We start from the raw sequence: 16288 nt of genomic DNA on the forward strand, positions 1-16288 counted from the left end.
GTATATGCTGGGAGATGGGGTCAACTTTCCAGGTAGCTCATACTGAGCATGTATACAGTTACTTTGGAGCATTTCTACTTTCCATAACTTCCTCCCTTTATCTAAAGCTTAACCCAAAATTCTCTAAAATACCAATGATTGTTCTGGAGATCCCTCCTCACTCACCCACCCAATGAGATAGGAGACTTTGTATGGGGTAGGCAGAGGGAAATGTCACATCACAGAGAGAAAACGGCATACCAGGGTGTAATGTCTCCAGTAAGAGCCTAACTTTCAACCTAATGCTAGTATGTTACTGTTCACAATGTATATATAATTTAGGTAAATTATCAAGTTATAAAAATACACAATAAAACCTTACAAGAAACTCTGAAATAATTGATGCTTGATAAGTCTAAGTAAAGACTACAATAAAAATGCAGTTATTGGCTATATTCCATCAATCCTTTTTAATTCTCTTTGATTTTTTTCTCCTGGTCTTCTGCTTTCCTTTCTGCAGGTCGCTTCTTCAACCCCTTCATTTTCCTGGTTTGTAGTTTGCTTAGGTCTTGCTTCTGCATATGAATTCTTCCATAAGTTGTACCAAAAGTATCATGAGAGACATTTTTCTTCTTCTTTGGCTATGAAACAAGAATATATTATATTTAGTTGGGTCTACTACCATGAACTGGTAAAAATCTAGTGTACAACAACTATCGTATCAACAATCTCCATTAGTGAGCACACCTTTAATGATATAGAGTCTATAGCCCTACAGCCCTTTCTCCAACTTAGGTATAAACAGATCACTCAGAGCTTGTTAAAATGCCAATTCTAATTCAGTAGGACTACGGTGGGATCTGCAAATTCAGCATTTCTAACAATTCTCAGGTAAACTGTCAGACCATACTTTGAGAAGCAACACAACAGACTAATCACTGTCATGCACTGAGAGAATTTCCTGTGTTTAGCTTAAGGATTATAACTATCATTTCAATCTTTATTGGCATTCCAGAGATGCCATGTCTACTTGCTTTTTAAAACCATTCAAAAGTCAAAACACATTTTATGCAAGTATGGGTTACACATACTATGCTTGAAATTACATTTTCACAATGCCTAAAATGAGCCCCATTTTTGCTGAAAACTGGCAGTCTTGACTACTAGGAAGCTCTCAGCAACACCTGATGCCTGGTTTCTACAATTTTATTATCAATTATGGTTGGCTTATTTGCTGCTTCCTCCTTTCTTTGGCTCTGAGAGTCTAATTTTATCTATTTTATTGACCTCTTTATGTATGCTCTTCAATATAATATGCCACAAATCCTTTTTTGGAAAGAAGAATGGAATATACAAATAAACATGGCACCAATCTACAAGCCATGTACCTTGAGGGCTTTGGGCATTTTCATAGATAACTTATAAAGGTCATCTGATGCTAGGTGTGTCCTCCTCAGAACCAGATCCAATGAGGGTCCCATCTCCTCCAATTCAATCCGAGGTGTTCTGCAGCCAGATTTCTTCAACAGCAACCTTTATGAAATAGCAAAAAAGAAATGTTGCTTTGACTTTGATAAAAGTCCTGCCACCCTCCCCACAAATATTTTTGTTCTAGAAGATTACAGTTCCATAAAATATCATAAAATGTTTAGAAAGGCTAAGCTTAGAGACTTCCCTGGCAGTCCAGTGGTTAAGGCTCTGCGCTCCCAATGCAGGGGGAATGGGTTTTATCCCTAGTCAGGGAACTAATATCCCAGATACCACATAGCATGGCCAAAAAGATTAAAAAAAAAAAAAAAAGGAAAGGCTAAGCTTAATACTTTATATATTTAGACCAAGTATTTTTTTTATTTTTTTAAAATAAATTTATTTATTTTATTTATTTAATTTTGGCTGCACTGAGCCTTCGTTGCTGCTTGCGGGCTTTCTCTAGTTGCAGCGAGCAGGGGCTACTCTTTGTTGCGCTGCGTGGCTTCTCGCTGCGGTGGCTTCTCTTGTTTCGGAGCACAGGCTCTAGGTGCATGGGCTTCAGTAGTTGTGGCACGTGGGCTCAATAGTTGTGGCTCGCAGGCTCAGTAGCTGTGGTGCATGGGCTTAGTTGCTCTGCGGCATGTGGGATCTTCCCGCACCAGGGCTTGAACCCGTGTCCCCTGCATTGGCAGGCGGATTCTTAACCACTGAACCACCAGGGAAGCCCCAAGACCAAGTATTTTCTTTAGTCTACTTATTTTCAAAATAAAACATAAGAGTATGCAATATTGTTGAGAAACAGCAGGTGATATAGTTCTAAGAATTGAAGTGGAATCCTTTTATTTGACTTCATCTTACGCAAGATTTACATGATTATAAAAAAATCTTAATTGGGTTTTTGAAACATTATATTACATGATTGATTAACAAATTCTTATTTCTCTAAGACCTATTCAGAATCAACTTCTGTCCATAGCATAGACATTTACTGATCTCTATAGATTGGAATGAACTTAATATAACAAAACCACAACTTTCTGGATACCATATGTCCAAATAGCTCTGGATTTGAAAGCATATGAAGGATACAATGGGGAGGAAGGGAGACTCACAAATTCTTTTTTTGTGAGAGATACAACAAGAACTGATCAAAGACCTGAAGGTTATTTGAGTTAAAAGACTCAATTTGTTACTGTGGCCAGATCTCCATACAGGGGAAAAAAAGGACTAAATAATAATGTTTTTAAAAGATCAGCCTTGGGCTTCCCTGGTGGCACAGTGGTTGAAAATCTGCCTGCTAATGCAGGGCACACGGGTTCGAGTCCCGGTCTGGGAAGATCCCATATGCCACGGAGCAACTAGGCCCGTGAGCCGCAACTACTGAGCCTGCGTGTCTGGAGCCTGTGCTCCACAACAAGAGAGGCTGCGAGAGTGAGAGGCCCGCACACCGCGATGAAGAGTGGCCCCCACTTGCCACAACTAGAGAAAGCCCTCGCACAGAAAGTTAAGAACTATTGCCCAGAACCTTTACACCCCATGTAAATCTCCATTTCAGATCTTAACCTCAAGCTTTGTTTGTTTTGTTTCCCTATAAGCTCTAAATCAAAAGTGACATTCGGGCTTCCCTTGTGGCGCAGTGGTTGAGAGTCCGCCTGCCGATGCAGGGGGCGCAGGTTCGTGCCCTGGACCGGGAGGATCCCACGTGCCGCGGAGCGGCTGGGCCTGTGAGCCATGGCCGCTGGGCCTGCGCGTCCGGAGACTGTGCTTGCCTATTTCTTGAGAAAGACTGGCATTACCACTCTTGTTTAAATTGCAATTTCCTTATTTTTCTCCCTTCCATATCCCTCTCTTCTGTTGACATTCTGTGTTCATTACTTAACTCCTTGCCTAGAATGTTGTGTTTGCTTTTTAAGGTATGCTAATACTTCCTGTTTTGCATATTTCTCCCCATAAAACCTACCCAATGCCATGGCAAAGGCATACGTGGCAGTTACTAAAGATCTTCAGTTTCATATTAATAGCTCTGGCCCTATAGTGAATAAAATTCTCCAAGGAATTAATTATTATAGGATATACAGGAAGGTGCCAGTAACACTATGATTTATTTCCCCCAAACAGGAAAGGTCAAAGGTTCTATTAATGTAATTCCATGCTCAGAGTTCCTTTCATACAAGAAGCTCAAAACCATTTTATAAGCCTTACTGATCTTCACAAATTAATAAGCGTCAATATTAACTACCTTTAACCAACTGCCTAAGGGCTGGCTGGAAGAGGGCAGGACACCCAAGAGCAGCCTGTGAGAATGCCTGAGGAGCCACAGTAGGTCAGACACACTTCTATGGCACATTCCCACCTCTATCTGCACCCCTCTCCCTCTCATAAAGGAGAATTATCCATCTCAGAGGGACCTCAGAATTACCTATATGATATTACTACACTTTGCAAAGGAAAAACAGGGGCCCTGAGACGTGACTTGCCCATGTCATGTGGCAAAGCCTGGCAAAGAGCCAGGTCACTAGGCTCAGAGGTGATGCTCATTCCCGGGACCACCTCTTCCTTCCCCTCCCAAGCAGAGCACAGCCCTTGGAGGCTAAGCTAATCCACATCTAGGGATTTTCCCCAGTAGCAGCTTGCTCTCAATCACACTGTCCACTTTCTATTTCAAATCAATAGCTAGCAGGTATTACAGGATATAGATATGAAAAGCTGGGATTAAAATTTTACACTAGAAAAAAAAAAAAAATTTTACACTAGGGGGGCTTCCCTAGTGGCGCAGTGGTTGAGAGTCCGCCTGCCGATGCAGGGGACACGGGTTCGTGCCCCGGTCCGGGAAGATCCCACATGCCGCGGAGCGGCTGGGCCCGTGAGCCATGGCAGCTGAGCCTGCGCGTCTGGAGCCTGTGCTCCGCAAGGGGAGAGGCCACAACAGTGACAGGCCCCCGTACAGCAAAAAAAAAAAAAAAAAAAAATTTTACAATAGGGTTTCTGATCTTAAAAATTCAGATCTTGGGACTTCCCTGGTGGTCCGGTGGTTAAGAACCTGCCTTCCAATGCAGGGGACGCAGGTTCAATCCCTGGTCAGGGGAACTAAGATCCCACATGCCACAGGGCAACTAAGCCCTGTCACAACTACTAAGCCCATGGGCCTCAACTAGAGAGCCCATGTGCCACAAACTACAGAGCCCACGCACTCTGGAGCCCATGCAAAACTAGCGAAGCCTGCGTGCTGCAACTGAAAGATCCTGCATGGTGCAAAGACCCTGAGTGCCGCAGCTAAGTCCCAATGCAGCCAAAAATAAATACATAAATACATAAATAAATAAAATAATTTCGTAAAAATTTCAAATCTTTTTTTTTCATTATGGCAGATGCCATGCTAACCTAACAGTGATTCCAGCAATTACATACTTCTTAAAGTAAGTGGACGGACGAATATGTGTAGTTACACTGCCAATTTATCCTTGTTCTTAAGACTGATTTGCTAATTTTCTGTCCATTTTGCTTTATTTCTCTGTATTTTCTTTCTTTCTTTACAAATTTATCTTTCTTTTCACTAAATACAAGTTCTGATACAAGAGAATACTTCCTTTAAAATTGTTCACCATGAGTTTTAGATTATTATTATTCATTTCTCATTCTCAAAGACTTTTATCTTTATTTTTTAGCTCCTTTGTATCCCAGGGTCTCCTTGTTTAACATAAGTTTTCAAAAAGATTTTTTTTTATGTTAGTGATTTTTCATCTTTTATCTCTTGCTCTATAAATAGGAGTCACCTACTTCATAATATTCTTAGCTGCCCCAAAATCAAGTTTGGAAATGAAAACAACAGATTATAGGGACTTTCAATCTCAACTAGTTAAAAATGATTATAAAATCCTTTGCCTGTTATTATTTAAATGAGAAAAAAATAGAAAAATAGAAATGGTGGTACCACTCATGTGGTGAAAAGAACCGAGCATCTCTGACTCCATACAGTTGAGACAAAGATGGACATTACTAACAAAAAAGAGGTGATTACTTAGTTCATTTGGATGTTCACTGGACACAAGCTGGTCAACCATGTATTCCATTATGATAAAAAAACAAAATTAAAACCATGGATGAAATGCTGAAGTCCACGAATGGTTGCACAAACGGCACCACTGCACGAAGACACTGTCAACACTGGGCTGCCGGCGCTCAGGCCGCACTGCCACGCCACAGCGCGAAGCAGATGTCAGGCTGAATTCAATGTACCAAGGGAAGCAGTTAGTGGGAGTCAATGTATTCTCTAGGAAAGTGTGTGCTCCATCAATCAGCGCTAACACTTTATTTTAAATAAGGGAAAAAACAAGTCATGCTTACCTCAAAAGGCAGTTGCAGCACGTCATTAAGGTTTTTATGAAAACAGAATGTGCTTGTTAGGATTTATATTTATATTGTGGTGGGGGTATGGGTAGAGGCCTGGGCTGGAGAAAGAAGGTAAAATGAATCTAGCCACTGAATCTTATTACTTTCAGACTCCATTTTTTAGACTCAGGACTTTGAGATTTGCTTTGGCTGGGCTAAGACTTGTGGCTTGGCGCTCTAAATTTAGTCAAGAAAAACAGGGAGATACTGCATAAAAGTATGGCAAGTTAGGACTGAATAAGCGTTCTAAGCTCAGAGGGAGTGTACTGTTTGATGCCCCAGGGCCCTGGAAAAGCAGGGTTTCCGGGAGGCAGAAGTTAGCAGGGGAGTGACAGACCTGAGGATCAGCACAGAGCTACTTTGTCACTGCTATTCTGAAAACTCTCCAAATAAACTTTTGGCCAGACACCAATTCTAAGTCTGAGCTCTATAAAACAGTCACACTAAAATGCTAACCCTGAGGATTAACAAAAACATGCTAAGAAATGCACTTACTTATAGCTTCGAAAGTAAATCTTCCCATTCAGTGCAGTGAAGTGCAGAACATACTCTAAACCAGCCAGACGGACATTTGATACTGTGGGGCCTCTGAAGAAATCTAAAAGCACACATCAGGTTGTTTGGGGAAAAAAAAAAAGATTAATTAAAAGATCAATTAAAAATAATTAAAATTAATTAATCAAAAATTTTAAAAGATTAAGATTAATTAAAAGACTAATTAAAATTAATTAACTTTAATTAATTAAAAGATTAATTAAAATCTTAATTAAAAGACTAATTAAGATTAATTGTTACAAATCAGCTGCACTCTAAACGCAACTCTCTGTATCTCATCTAAAAAGCAGCACAAAAACTCATGCCTGAAAAATCTGATGGTCCCGCCCCTCTACCATTTAATCTCATGACTGTATTTCTGTTTAATTCACTGAGCCATGTAATTTTTCAGTTTTGCAGTTCTCCCTCTAAGCCAATGCTCAGCACCAGAGTATAACAGGTTTATTGTGAACAGTAATTTTTTAGAAAATGTAAAACAAGGTATACAATTTTAATCAACTAAGACAGACAGGTTAAGATGGCAAAAGTCTATAAAAATGGCTGTTCAAACTTTGACTATTAAATTGAACTAGTGTTTGTCATATGGCAGACGCCAACAAACAAGAAAATTCTAACAAGGTATCTCAATTATATGAGCAAAGAAAAGCTATCTAGTGTCAAAGCCAGAAAAGAACCATCAAGATCAATGAGTAGACTGTTTTCCCACAGAGTGGTAATAATACCCAAGTGGCACATATGAGATAATTTTAAATGATACACAGGCAGATATAATCTACAATGCATTATTTATGTTATCATACACCATTTTGCACTGAGAGTAGGGACATAGGGTTTCCTTTTAAAAAGAGGAGTCAGGGGCTTCCCTGGTGGCGCAGTGGTTGAGAGTCCGCCCGCCAATGCAGGGGACACGGGTTCGTGCCCCGGTCCGGGAAGATCCCACATGCCGCGGAGCAGCTGGGTGAGCCTGTGCGTCCGGAGCCTGTGCTCTGCAACGGGAGAGGCCACGGCGGTGAGAGGCCCACGTACCGCAAAAAAAATAAATAAAAAATAAAAAGAGGAGTCAATTTAAAGAAAAATCTCCAGTGAACAATGCTATGGATACTACACAGACATGGCTAACGTTATGAAGGTGGCACATGAATGAAAAGAGTTTGGAAAACAGCAAACAAGTTTGGTCACCTCATTTTTACAGATAAAAAGACTGAACTTGGGGGGAGGCTAAATGGGAACACATGAATAACATCTAGCTAAGAAAAAGTTAGGCATAAAAGGGTCATCCAAATTAATTACTTAGGAAGAGGTGCCCTAAGACAGGTGATGTCATAAACAGGAAATATCTCATTCTGTCCCAATCTGTAGCCACTCAGCACTTGCTTCCCTCCTCCCATTAGCTCATAAGATGGGAATTATCTCCATGTGCATGGACATATACATCTTTTACAGTTTGCTTTTTCCTTCTTACAGATAACTAAAAGAAAATCACATCACTAACATACATAAAGCAGACGTTAAGTGTGCATACCCTTGTACACACCACCCTTCCTTACTACCACAAATAAAAATCCCTTGGGGGTACTTTTATAAACCAAATATGTACGTTTTCAAGGTATTTTGATCTAAAAATTGATTTTAATTAATGAAGAACTTTCCCATAGTTTTGCCAAAACCTGACTCTCCTTCAGTGGCCAAGTTAATAAAGCCCCACTCACGGTTGTGGCAGCATTATTGAAGTCAGAGTCATTCTGGGGAACAAGATATGTACATTCCAGTCTCCCCTGAAACAGTTTTTGTAATGCAAACCTTATAGGCATGTGCTTTTTCCATAAGCTTTTAAGAAAGAAAAAAAAAACAAAAAAAGAATGAAATGAGGTAGAAAGTTTTAAGAACATTGACCCTTACCTCACACCATATACAAAAATTAACTCAAAATGGATCATAAACCTAAATGTAAGATCTAAAGTTATAAGACTTCAAAAAAATATTTATAAGAGAAAAAAATCTTTGCAATCTTGGGATAAGCAAAGGTTTCTTAAACAAAACACTGTATGAACAACCATTAAAGAAAAAAATTGGATAAAGTACACTTCACAAAAATTTAAAATTTCTGCTCTTTAAAAGACATCACTGTTTGCAGATTACATGATACTATACACAGAAAATCCTAAATATGCCACCAAAAAACTACTAGAGTTCATCAATGAATACAGTAAAGTTGCAGGATATAAAATTAATACACAGAAATGTATTGCATTTCTATACACTAACAGCACACTGTCAGAGAAATACCTAGGAATAAACCTACCTAGGGAGTTAAAAGACCTATACTTGGAAACCTGTAAGACATGGATGAAAGAAATTGAAGACAACACAAACACATGGAAAGATATACTGTGTTCATGGATTGGAAGAATTAATATTGTTAAAATGACCATAATACTCTATAGATTCAATGCAACCCCTATCAAAATACCAATGCCATAGAACTAGAATAATTTTAAAATGTGTATGGAAACACAAAAGACCCAAATAGTCAAAACAATCTTGAGAAAAAACAGAGCTGGAGGAATCATGCTCCCTGACTTCAGACAGACAGAAAAACAGTTACATGGATCAATGGAACAGAACAGAGAGCCCAGAAATAAACTCACATACTTAAGGTCAATTAATCTATGACAAAGGAAGCAAGCATATACAATGTTGAAAAATCTCTTTGGTAAATGGTGCTGGGAAAACTGGACAGCTACACGTAAAAGAATGAAATCAGAACATTTTCTCACACAATATATAAAAATAAACTCAAAATGCATTAAAGATCTAAATTTAAGACCAGAAACTACAAAACTCCTAGAAGAAAACATAGGCAGAACACTCTTTGACATAAATCGTAGCAATATTTTTTTTTTGAACCTGTCTCCTAAGGCAAAGGAAACACAAGCAAAAATAAACAAATGGGACCTACTTAAACCTAAAAGCAGAAGACCTGACTAGACATTTTTCCAAAGAACACATACTGATGGCCAACAGGCACATGAAAAGATGATCAACACTGCTAATCATCAGAAAAATGCTAATCAAAAGCACAATGAAATATCACCTTACACCAGTCAGAATGGCTATCATCAAAAAGACCACTAATAACAAATGTTAGTGAGGATGTAGAGAAAATGGAGTCCTTGTAGGAATGTAAGTTCTACAGGCACTGAGGAAAACAATATAGAGGTTCCTAAAAAACTAAAAATAAAACTATCATATCCAGCAATTCCACTCCTGGGTACATATCCAAAGAAAACAACACACTAATTTGAAAGGATACATGTACTACCTCAATGTTCACAGCAGCATTATTTACAATAGCCAAGATATGGAAGCAACCTAAGTGTCCATACACACACACACACACACACACACACACACGCACACACACATATATACAATGAAATACTACTCAGCCATCAAAAGAATGAAATTTTGCCATTTGCAGCAACATGGATGGACTTGGAGAGCATCATGCTAAGTGAAATTAGAGGAAGACAATGTATGATATCACTTGTATGTGGAATCTAAAAAATACAACAAACTAGTGCACATAACAAAAAGGAAGCTGACTCACAGATATAGAGAACCAGTGGTTACCAGTAGGGAGAGGGAAAGGCGAGGGGCAAGAGAGGGACACGGGCTTAAAGGTACAAACTACTATGCATAAAATAAATAAGCTACAAGGATATACTGTACAGCACAGGGAATATAGCCAACAATTTATAATAACTGTAAGTGTAGCATAATCTTTAAAAATTGTGAATAGGGCTTCCCTGGTGGCGCAGTGGTTGAGAGTCTGCCTGCCGATGCAGGGGACACAGGTTCGTGCCCCGGTCTGTGAAGATCCCACATGCCACGGAGCGGCTGGGCCCGTGAGCCATGGCAGCTGAGCCTGCACGTCCGGAGCCTGTGCTCCGCAACGGGAGAGGCCACAACAGTGAGAGGCCCACGTACAGCAAAAAAAAAAAAAAAAAAAAAATTGTGAATCACTATGTTGTACACCTGAAACTTACATAATATTATAAATCAGCTATATCTCGATAAAAATTTTTTTTTTAAAAAAGACATCATTAAAAACAAAAAGGCAAGGGACTTCCCTGGTGGTGCAGTGGTTAAAGACTCCGTGCTTCCACTGCAGGGGGAGCGAGTTCAATCCCTGGTTGGGGAACTAAGATCCCACATGCTGCATGGTGTGGCCAATAAATAAATACATAAATCAATAAAACAAAAAGGCAAGCCACAGTCCAGGAGAGAATATTCAAAGATATATGTCAGACAGACAAAAGACTTCTCTCTCTCTCTCTCTCTCTCTCTCACACACACACACACACACACACACACACACACACACTCTTCCACATTAGTACCCAATAAAAAGACAAATAACCAAATAAAAAAATCAGGCAAAGATCTGAACACACACTTTACCAAAGATATACAAATGGCCAATAAGCATATGAAAAGATGTTCAACCTTATAAGTCACCAGAAAATGCAAATTAAAACTGCAACACTACCACTCCTTTATTTTGTAGATTTGACTTTGGAAACATATTACTGTCAGTATTCAACACCTATTAGAGTAACTAAAATTAAAAAGAACGGCCTACCAAGTATTGACAAGGAGATGGAGCCCCTACAGTTAGTGGGAATGCAAAATAGTGCAACCATGTTGAACAGTTTGGCAGTTTCTTAAAAATGTTTAACATAGGGCTTCCCTGGTGGCACAGTGGTTGAGAATCTGCCTGCCAATGCAGGGGACACGGGTTCGAGCCCTGGTCTGGGAGGATCCCACATGCCGCGGAGCAGCTGGGCCCATGAGCCACAACTACTGAGCCCGTGCATCTGGAGCCTGTGCTCCGCAACGAGAGGCCACGACAGTGAGAGGCCCACGCAAAAAAAAAAAAAATGTTTAACATACGCTATTCAAATGATCCAACCATTTTATTCCTAGGTATTCACCCAAAGGAAATGAAAACATAGGTCCTCACAAAAATTTGTATATAAATGTTCATAGCAGTTCTACTGGTAATAATTAAAAGCTGGAATCAATCTAAATGTCCATCAACAGATGAAGGTATAAACAAACTGCAGAATAGCTATAAATGGAATACTGCTCAGTTATAAAAAGAAATGGAGGATTGATACATACAACAACATGAATGAATCTCAAAACAAACTGAGTGAAAGAAGTCAGGCCAAGAAAAGTACATACTCTATGATTCCATTTACCTAAATTCTGGAAAATGCAAAAATGACAGAAAGCAGATCAATGTTTGCTTAGAATAGAGAAAAATAATGGATTACCAAAGGGCACAGGGAAATTCTGGGGGGTGGTGGAAAGGTTCTATATCTTGATTGCAGTGGTGTTTTTAGAGGTATATAAATATGTCAAAATCCATTAAATTTTAAAACTTTAAATATGTGCATTTGGACTTCCCTGGTGGCGCAATGGTTAAGAATCCATCTGTGAATGCAGGGTTCGATCCCTGGTGCAGGAAGATCCCACATGCCGCGGAGCAACTAAGCCTGTGCGCCACAACTACTGAGCCTGTGCGCTAGAGCCCGCATGCCACAACTACTGCAGCCCGCGCACCTAGAGCCCATGATCCGCAACAAGAGAAGCCACCGCCTGCGCACCGCATCGAAGAGCAGGCCCCACTTGCTGCAACTAGAGAAAGCCCGTGCGCAGCAACAAAAACCCAATGCAGCCAAAAAATAAAACTTTAAAAAAAAGAATTAAAAAAAGAATTTAAAAATAAATACGTGCACTTGATTGTATGTAAATCATACCCCAAAAAATAATTTATAATGAAAAAACTTAATAAAGTTATCCCTAAAAATTGAAAACAAAATGAAATGAACCTGTGTATTGGGCTGAAGGCATAATCATACAGAAAAGGACTGTTTCAAATGACTTCAAAACACAGTAATTTGACCATATTCCTAATAGGATATATAGACATACAGAACTGCAAAAAAAAAAAAACCACACACACAAAAGAAACCAAACACCATTCAGTTGCACTCAATATTCATACTACCAGTAGTAATAACAGTATTTTATTCTGAGACTGTTGTATGTGTAGTACAGTATAAAGTAAATGCATCATTATGTTGGAGTCATTGAGAACCTGGATTTTTGTCATGGATGAAAGAAGGTATGTACGTGTACATATCCTTCTGTCCTAAATTTGAGTTAGAAGTTTCAGTATGAACTCAGGATATATTTTATCTTAACAAATAAATCTCATAGTTCTGTCCACTGAAAAAGCCTAGAAACAATGACCAACCCAGAAATACTCCCTAGCACACAAAATGTGATTTCTAAAATAATCTCACTTAAAAAAAACCCAGGATCCTTACAGAAATAGCTGATTCCAGGACTGGAGCAATTAAAGTACAAGAGGAGTCTAAAACATCAAGGGGGTGATGGATTAAAATGTGTTGAAACTCAGAGCACTGCCAAAAAGGCTGACCCTAAACTGGGCAGGAATGATGGTTGAGGTAAAAAGGAAGATATTATGAGAATAGGGATAAGGAGAAAAACCTGGTTAAACAGAAATAAGGGGGTAGCAGATAAATTGGTTATAATTAGAAAGAAAGCCCCAGTTTGGACATTTTTTCAATGGATCAATTCCAAGCAAAAATAACACCTTTAGTGTGACTGTGTCCATGAGTAAAAACACTGGGAAAGGGCACAGGAGGATGACCAGGGTGTTGACGGGAAAGACTGGGGGATGTGGAGTCAGAGAATGGACAAGATCCTGATTCTGACACTTACTAACTCTTCACTCTGGACATCAGTGAACTGGTCTCAATTTCTTCATCCACAACATGGGAATAATATTACCATAATGAACTGAATGTTTGTTTAACCTCTAGTGTGACTATATTTGGAAATAAGGCTTCTAAGGAAGTACTTAAGGTTAAATGAGGTATGTCATAAGGGTGGGGTCTGCTCCCATAGGATTAGAGTCCATATAAGAAGAGACACCAGAAAACTTAAACCCCTCTTTCCTCTGTCTATCTCCCTCCTTCCCTTCCTCCCCAAGGAAAAGCCTTGTAAGCACAAAGCAAGAAGCCAGCAAGAGAGTCCTCACCAGAAACCTGGACTTCTAGAACTGTGAGAAAATAAATTTCTGTTCCTTATAAGCCACCCAGTCTATGGTCTTTTGTATGGCACCCTGAGCAGACTAATACAATTATCTCTGTAGAGCTGTAGAAAGGATTAAATTTAATAAATTACCTGACCTAATCTATGGCAGTTATTTTCATTATTATATGTATTAAAGTGGAATAAGAATTAGGAAATGAGAAAGGTTAAAAAAAATTATAACAATGACCACAGATGTAGATATGACCACTAATATAGACAAAGGCAATGAAGAAAAAAAAAAAAAAACCCAGTTAGGTAGTTAAGTTAAAGGTAGGCTTTAAAGGGACACTTAATAAAACTAACCTATTACTTGATTCATTATCACCTTTATATACGAGGAGTAGTCATACTAAAAAATAACCATAAAAAGTAGGATGGACTGGGAGTTCCATGGTGATCTAGTGGTTAGGATTTGGCACTTTCACTACTGTGGCCTGGGTTCAATCCCTGGTCCTTTTTGGGGAACTGAGATCCCACAAGCCACACGGCACAACCAGAATTAAAAAAAAAAAAAATTAGGATGGACTGAATCAAAAAACAGGCACTGGTTTTCTGTAAAGAAAAGCAGGACCTGCTAAGATTAACTACAAATCTATATAATATTTAAAGCAAAAGAGAAGCAAAATTCGAATGAACAAAATGGGTATCTGGCATGAAAATACTGAAGTAACTTTTCTTTCTGGCCAATTACAAAAAGAAAACAAAAACACAACTTCCAAACAGGAAAAAAGCCCTTGATAAAATTCTCTTTACCTACTGCTCTACATTATTTCATTTGAACACACAACACAAACCAAGAACTCTGCAACTTTCTTACTTCTTATTTATATTAAAAACTCAACTTTGCTTAGTGCCAGACAATGTCACTCCATCCTGCTACCTGTCTTCTTTCTTAATTCCTTTTTGGTTTTCACTCCCTCCCTCTCATTACTGCATCATGTGGTTATTCCTGCCATCTAGTGGAAGCACAAAATAGTTAAGATAAAACCATTTAAACAGAAGCAACAAAGCTCTGTTATAACAAATTATAAGTACTTCCCTCACTAATAATAATTATACAGAAGAACAAGGGGAAAAAAGCAGGAAATCTGAGCCAACGCAGTACAATTACTAGGAATCTTGGCTAAAAAAAACTCCCTTGATGTTTTGGGCTATGTAATATTCAAAGAAATGTTGGTCGCTGTCTTCCATGTATGATTTTTTTTTTAATTAATTTATTTTTTTGGCTACGTTGGGTCTTTGTTGCTGCGTGCGGGCTTTCTCTAGCTGAGGTGAGTGGGGGCTACTCTTCGTTGCGGTGCAACGTGCAATGCAGGCTTCTCATTGCAGTGGCTTCTCTTGTGGAGCACGGGCTCTAGATGCATGGATTTCAGTAGCTGTGGCACGCAGGCTCAGTAGTTGTGGCTCACAGGCTCTAGAGCGCAGGCTCAGCAGTTGTGGTACACGGGCTTAGTTGCTCCGTGGCATGTGGGATCTTCCTGGACCAGGGATCAAATCCGTGTCCCCTGCACTGGCAGGCGGATTCTTAACCACTGCGTCACCAGGGAAGTCCCTTTTCTTTTTTTTTTTTAATTCATGGAAAACAGAGGTAAGAACCTATAGCAAAGACTCTGCAAAGGAATTATTCACCGTGGGCAGGATGAAGAGCAGAAGAAGAAAAGCACAGGCTTTGGGTTTTGATTCTGCTTCACCTACTTAATGGCTCTTAACCTCTCTGAGCCTCCAACTTCCCATCTGTAAAATGAAATGTTACAAAACTCAAGAGTTTTAGTAAGGATTAAACAGGTAACAGTGATACTTAGTTTTTCAAAAATAGCCATTATGAACAAGAGAAATGAGAAGTCCCGAAAACTGTATTCCTAACAATAAGAGCATAACTAATCCCAATAAGGAAAACCGAAAGCAATGTGTCTGCCCACAAACATTCTTTGGTTGGCTCAGATTTGTAAAAGCATGTATATAATTTATAATATATCCCCCACCAACTTTTCAAAAGTCATCTAGGGCAAAGTATATAAAAATCCAAAAGAAGGGCAACCAAAAAAGTTAAGCCATAGCTTGTAAGAATGGTGCAAGAAAAGCTCAAATAGAATAAATTATTTAAACTTCAGAAAATGCCACTAAGTATAAGAAGAGTTCATATCTCTAGGGATGAACTAAATTACCTTCCAGAGTAAGAACAGAGCTGGCAGATGTGATCACACAATATTAAGTATTAGTAACCGTTAAGAAACCATGGAGAACAATAATGTCAGCTTTTCAAAAAAGGAGAGAAAAAGTGGTTTAAAATTGGTAAATTTAACATCAATCTCAGACAATAACTATATATTGTATATTGGATTTTAAGAAGGTGGCTTGTGAACACACAAAAAGTAATGTAGTCATTAGATAAAACATTAGGAATGAGCAGAGTTCACTAAGAACCAATCACCTTTAAAACAACCTTACAAGGTTTTTTTTGTTTTTTTTAAAATGGAAAAGGGAGGAATGAAATTGGTGGAGATTAAGATAGGGGTTATAGTGTGAAAAGCCTTGTATATCAGACTAAGAAAAACTAATAGAGGTTTTTGAATTGGAAGTGGATGATGTATAATAATCTCGAAAATTTAACTTTTCAATTTTCTAAATTTAATTTAATAATGCCAATAATGACAGGAGACGGGTGCAAGCATTAAACAGGTTGCTACCAAAGTTACTATAC

At 38.8% G+C, this 16288-nt stretch overlaps 1 protein-coding gene across 1 annotated transcript in view; it reads right to left on the minus strand.

The window, feature by feature from the left end:
• Nucleotides 1–430: 430 nt before the first annotated feature.
• RPF2 (ribosome production factor 2 homolog) overlaps nucleotides 431–16288 on the minus strand; it is a 34535-nt gene continuing 18677 nt past the window's right edge. The window contains 4 exon segments of the mRNA XM_082856084.1: nucleotides 431–469; nucleotides 471–620; nucleotides 1368–1512; nucleotides 6334–6436. Coding sequence (XP_082712210.1) covers nucleotides 440–469; nucleotides 471–620; nucleotides 1368–1512; nucleotides 6334–6436 — 428 coding nt within the window. The 3' untranslated portion in view covers nucleotides 431–439.

The sequence above is a fragment of the Leucopleurus acutus genome, assembly GCF_964270905.1.
Source record: "Leucopleurus acutus genome assembly, chromosome: 15".
In the NCBI taxonomy this organism is placed as follows: domain Eukaryota; kingdom Metazoa; phylum Chordata; class Mammalia; order Artiodactyla; family Delphinidae; genus Leucopleurus; species Leucopleurus acutus.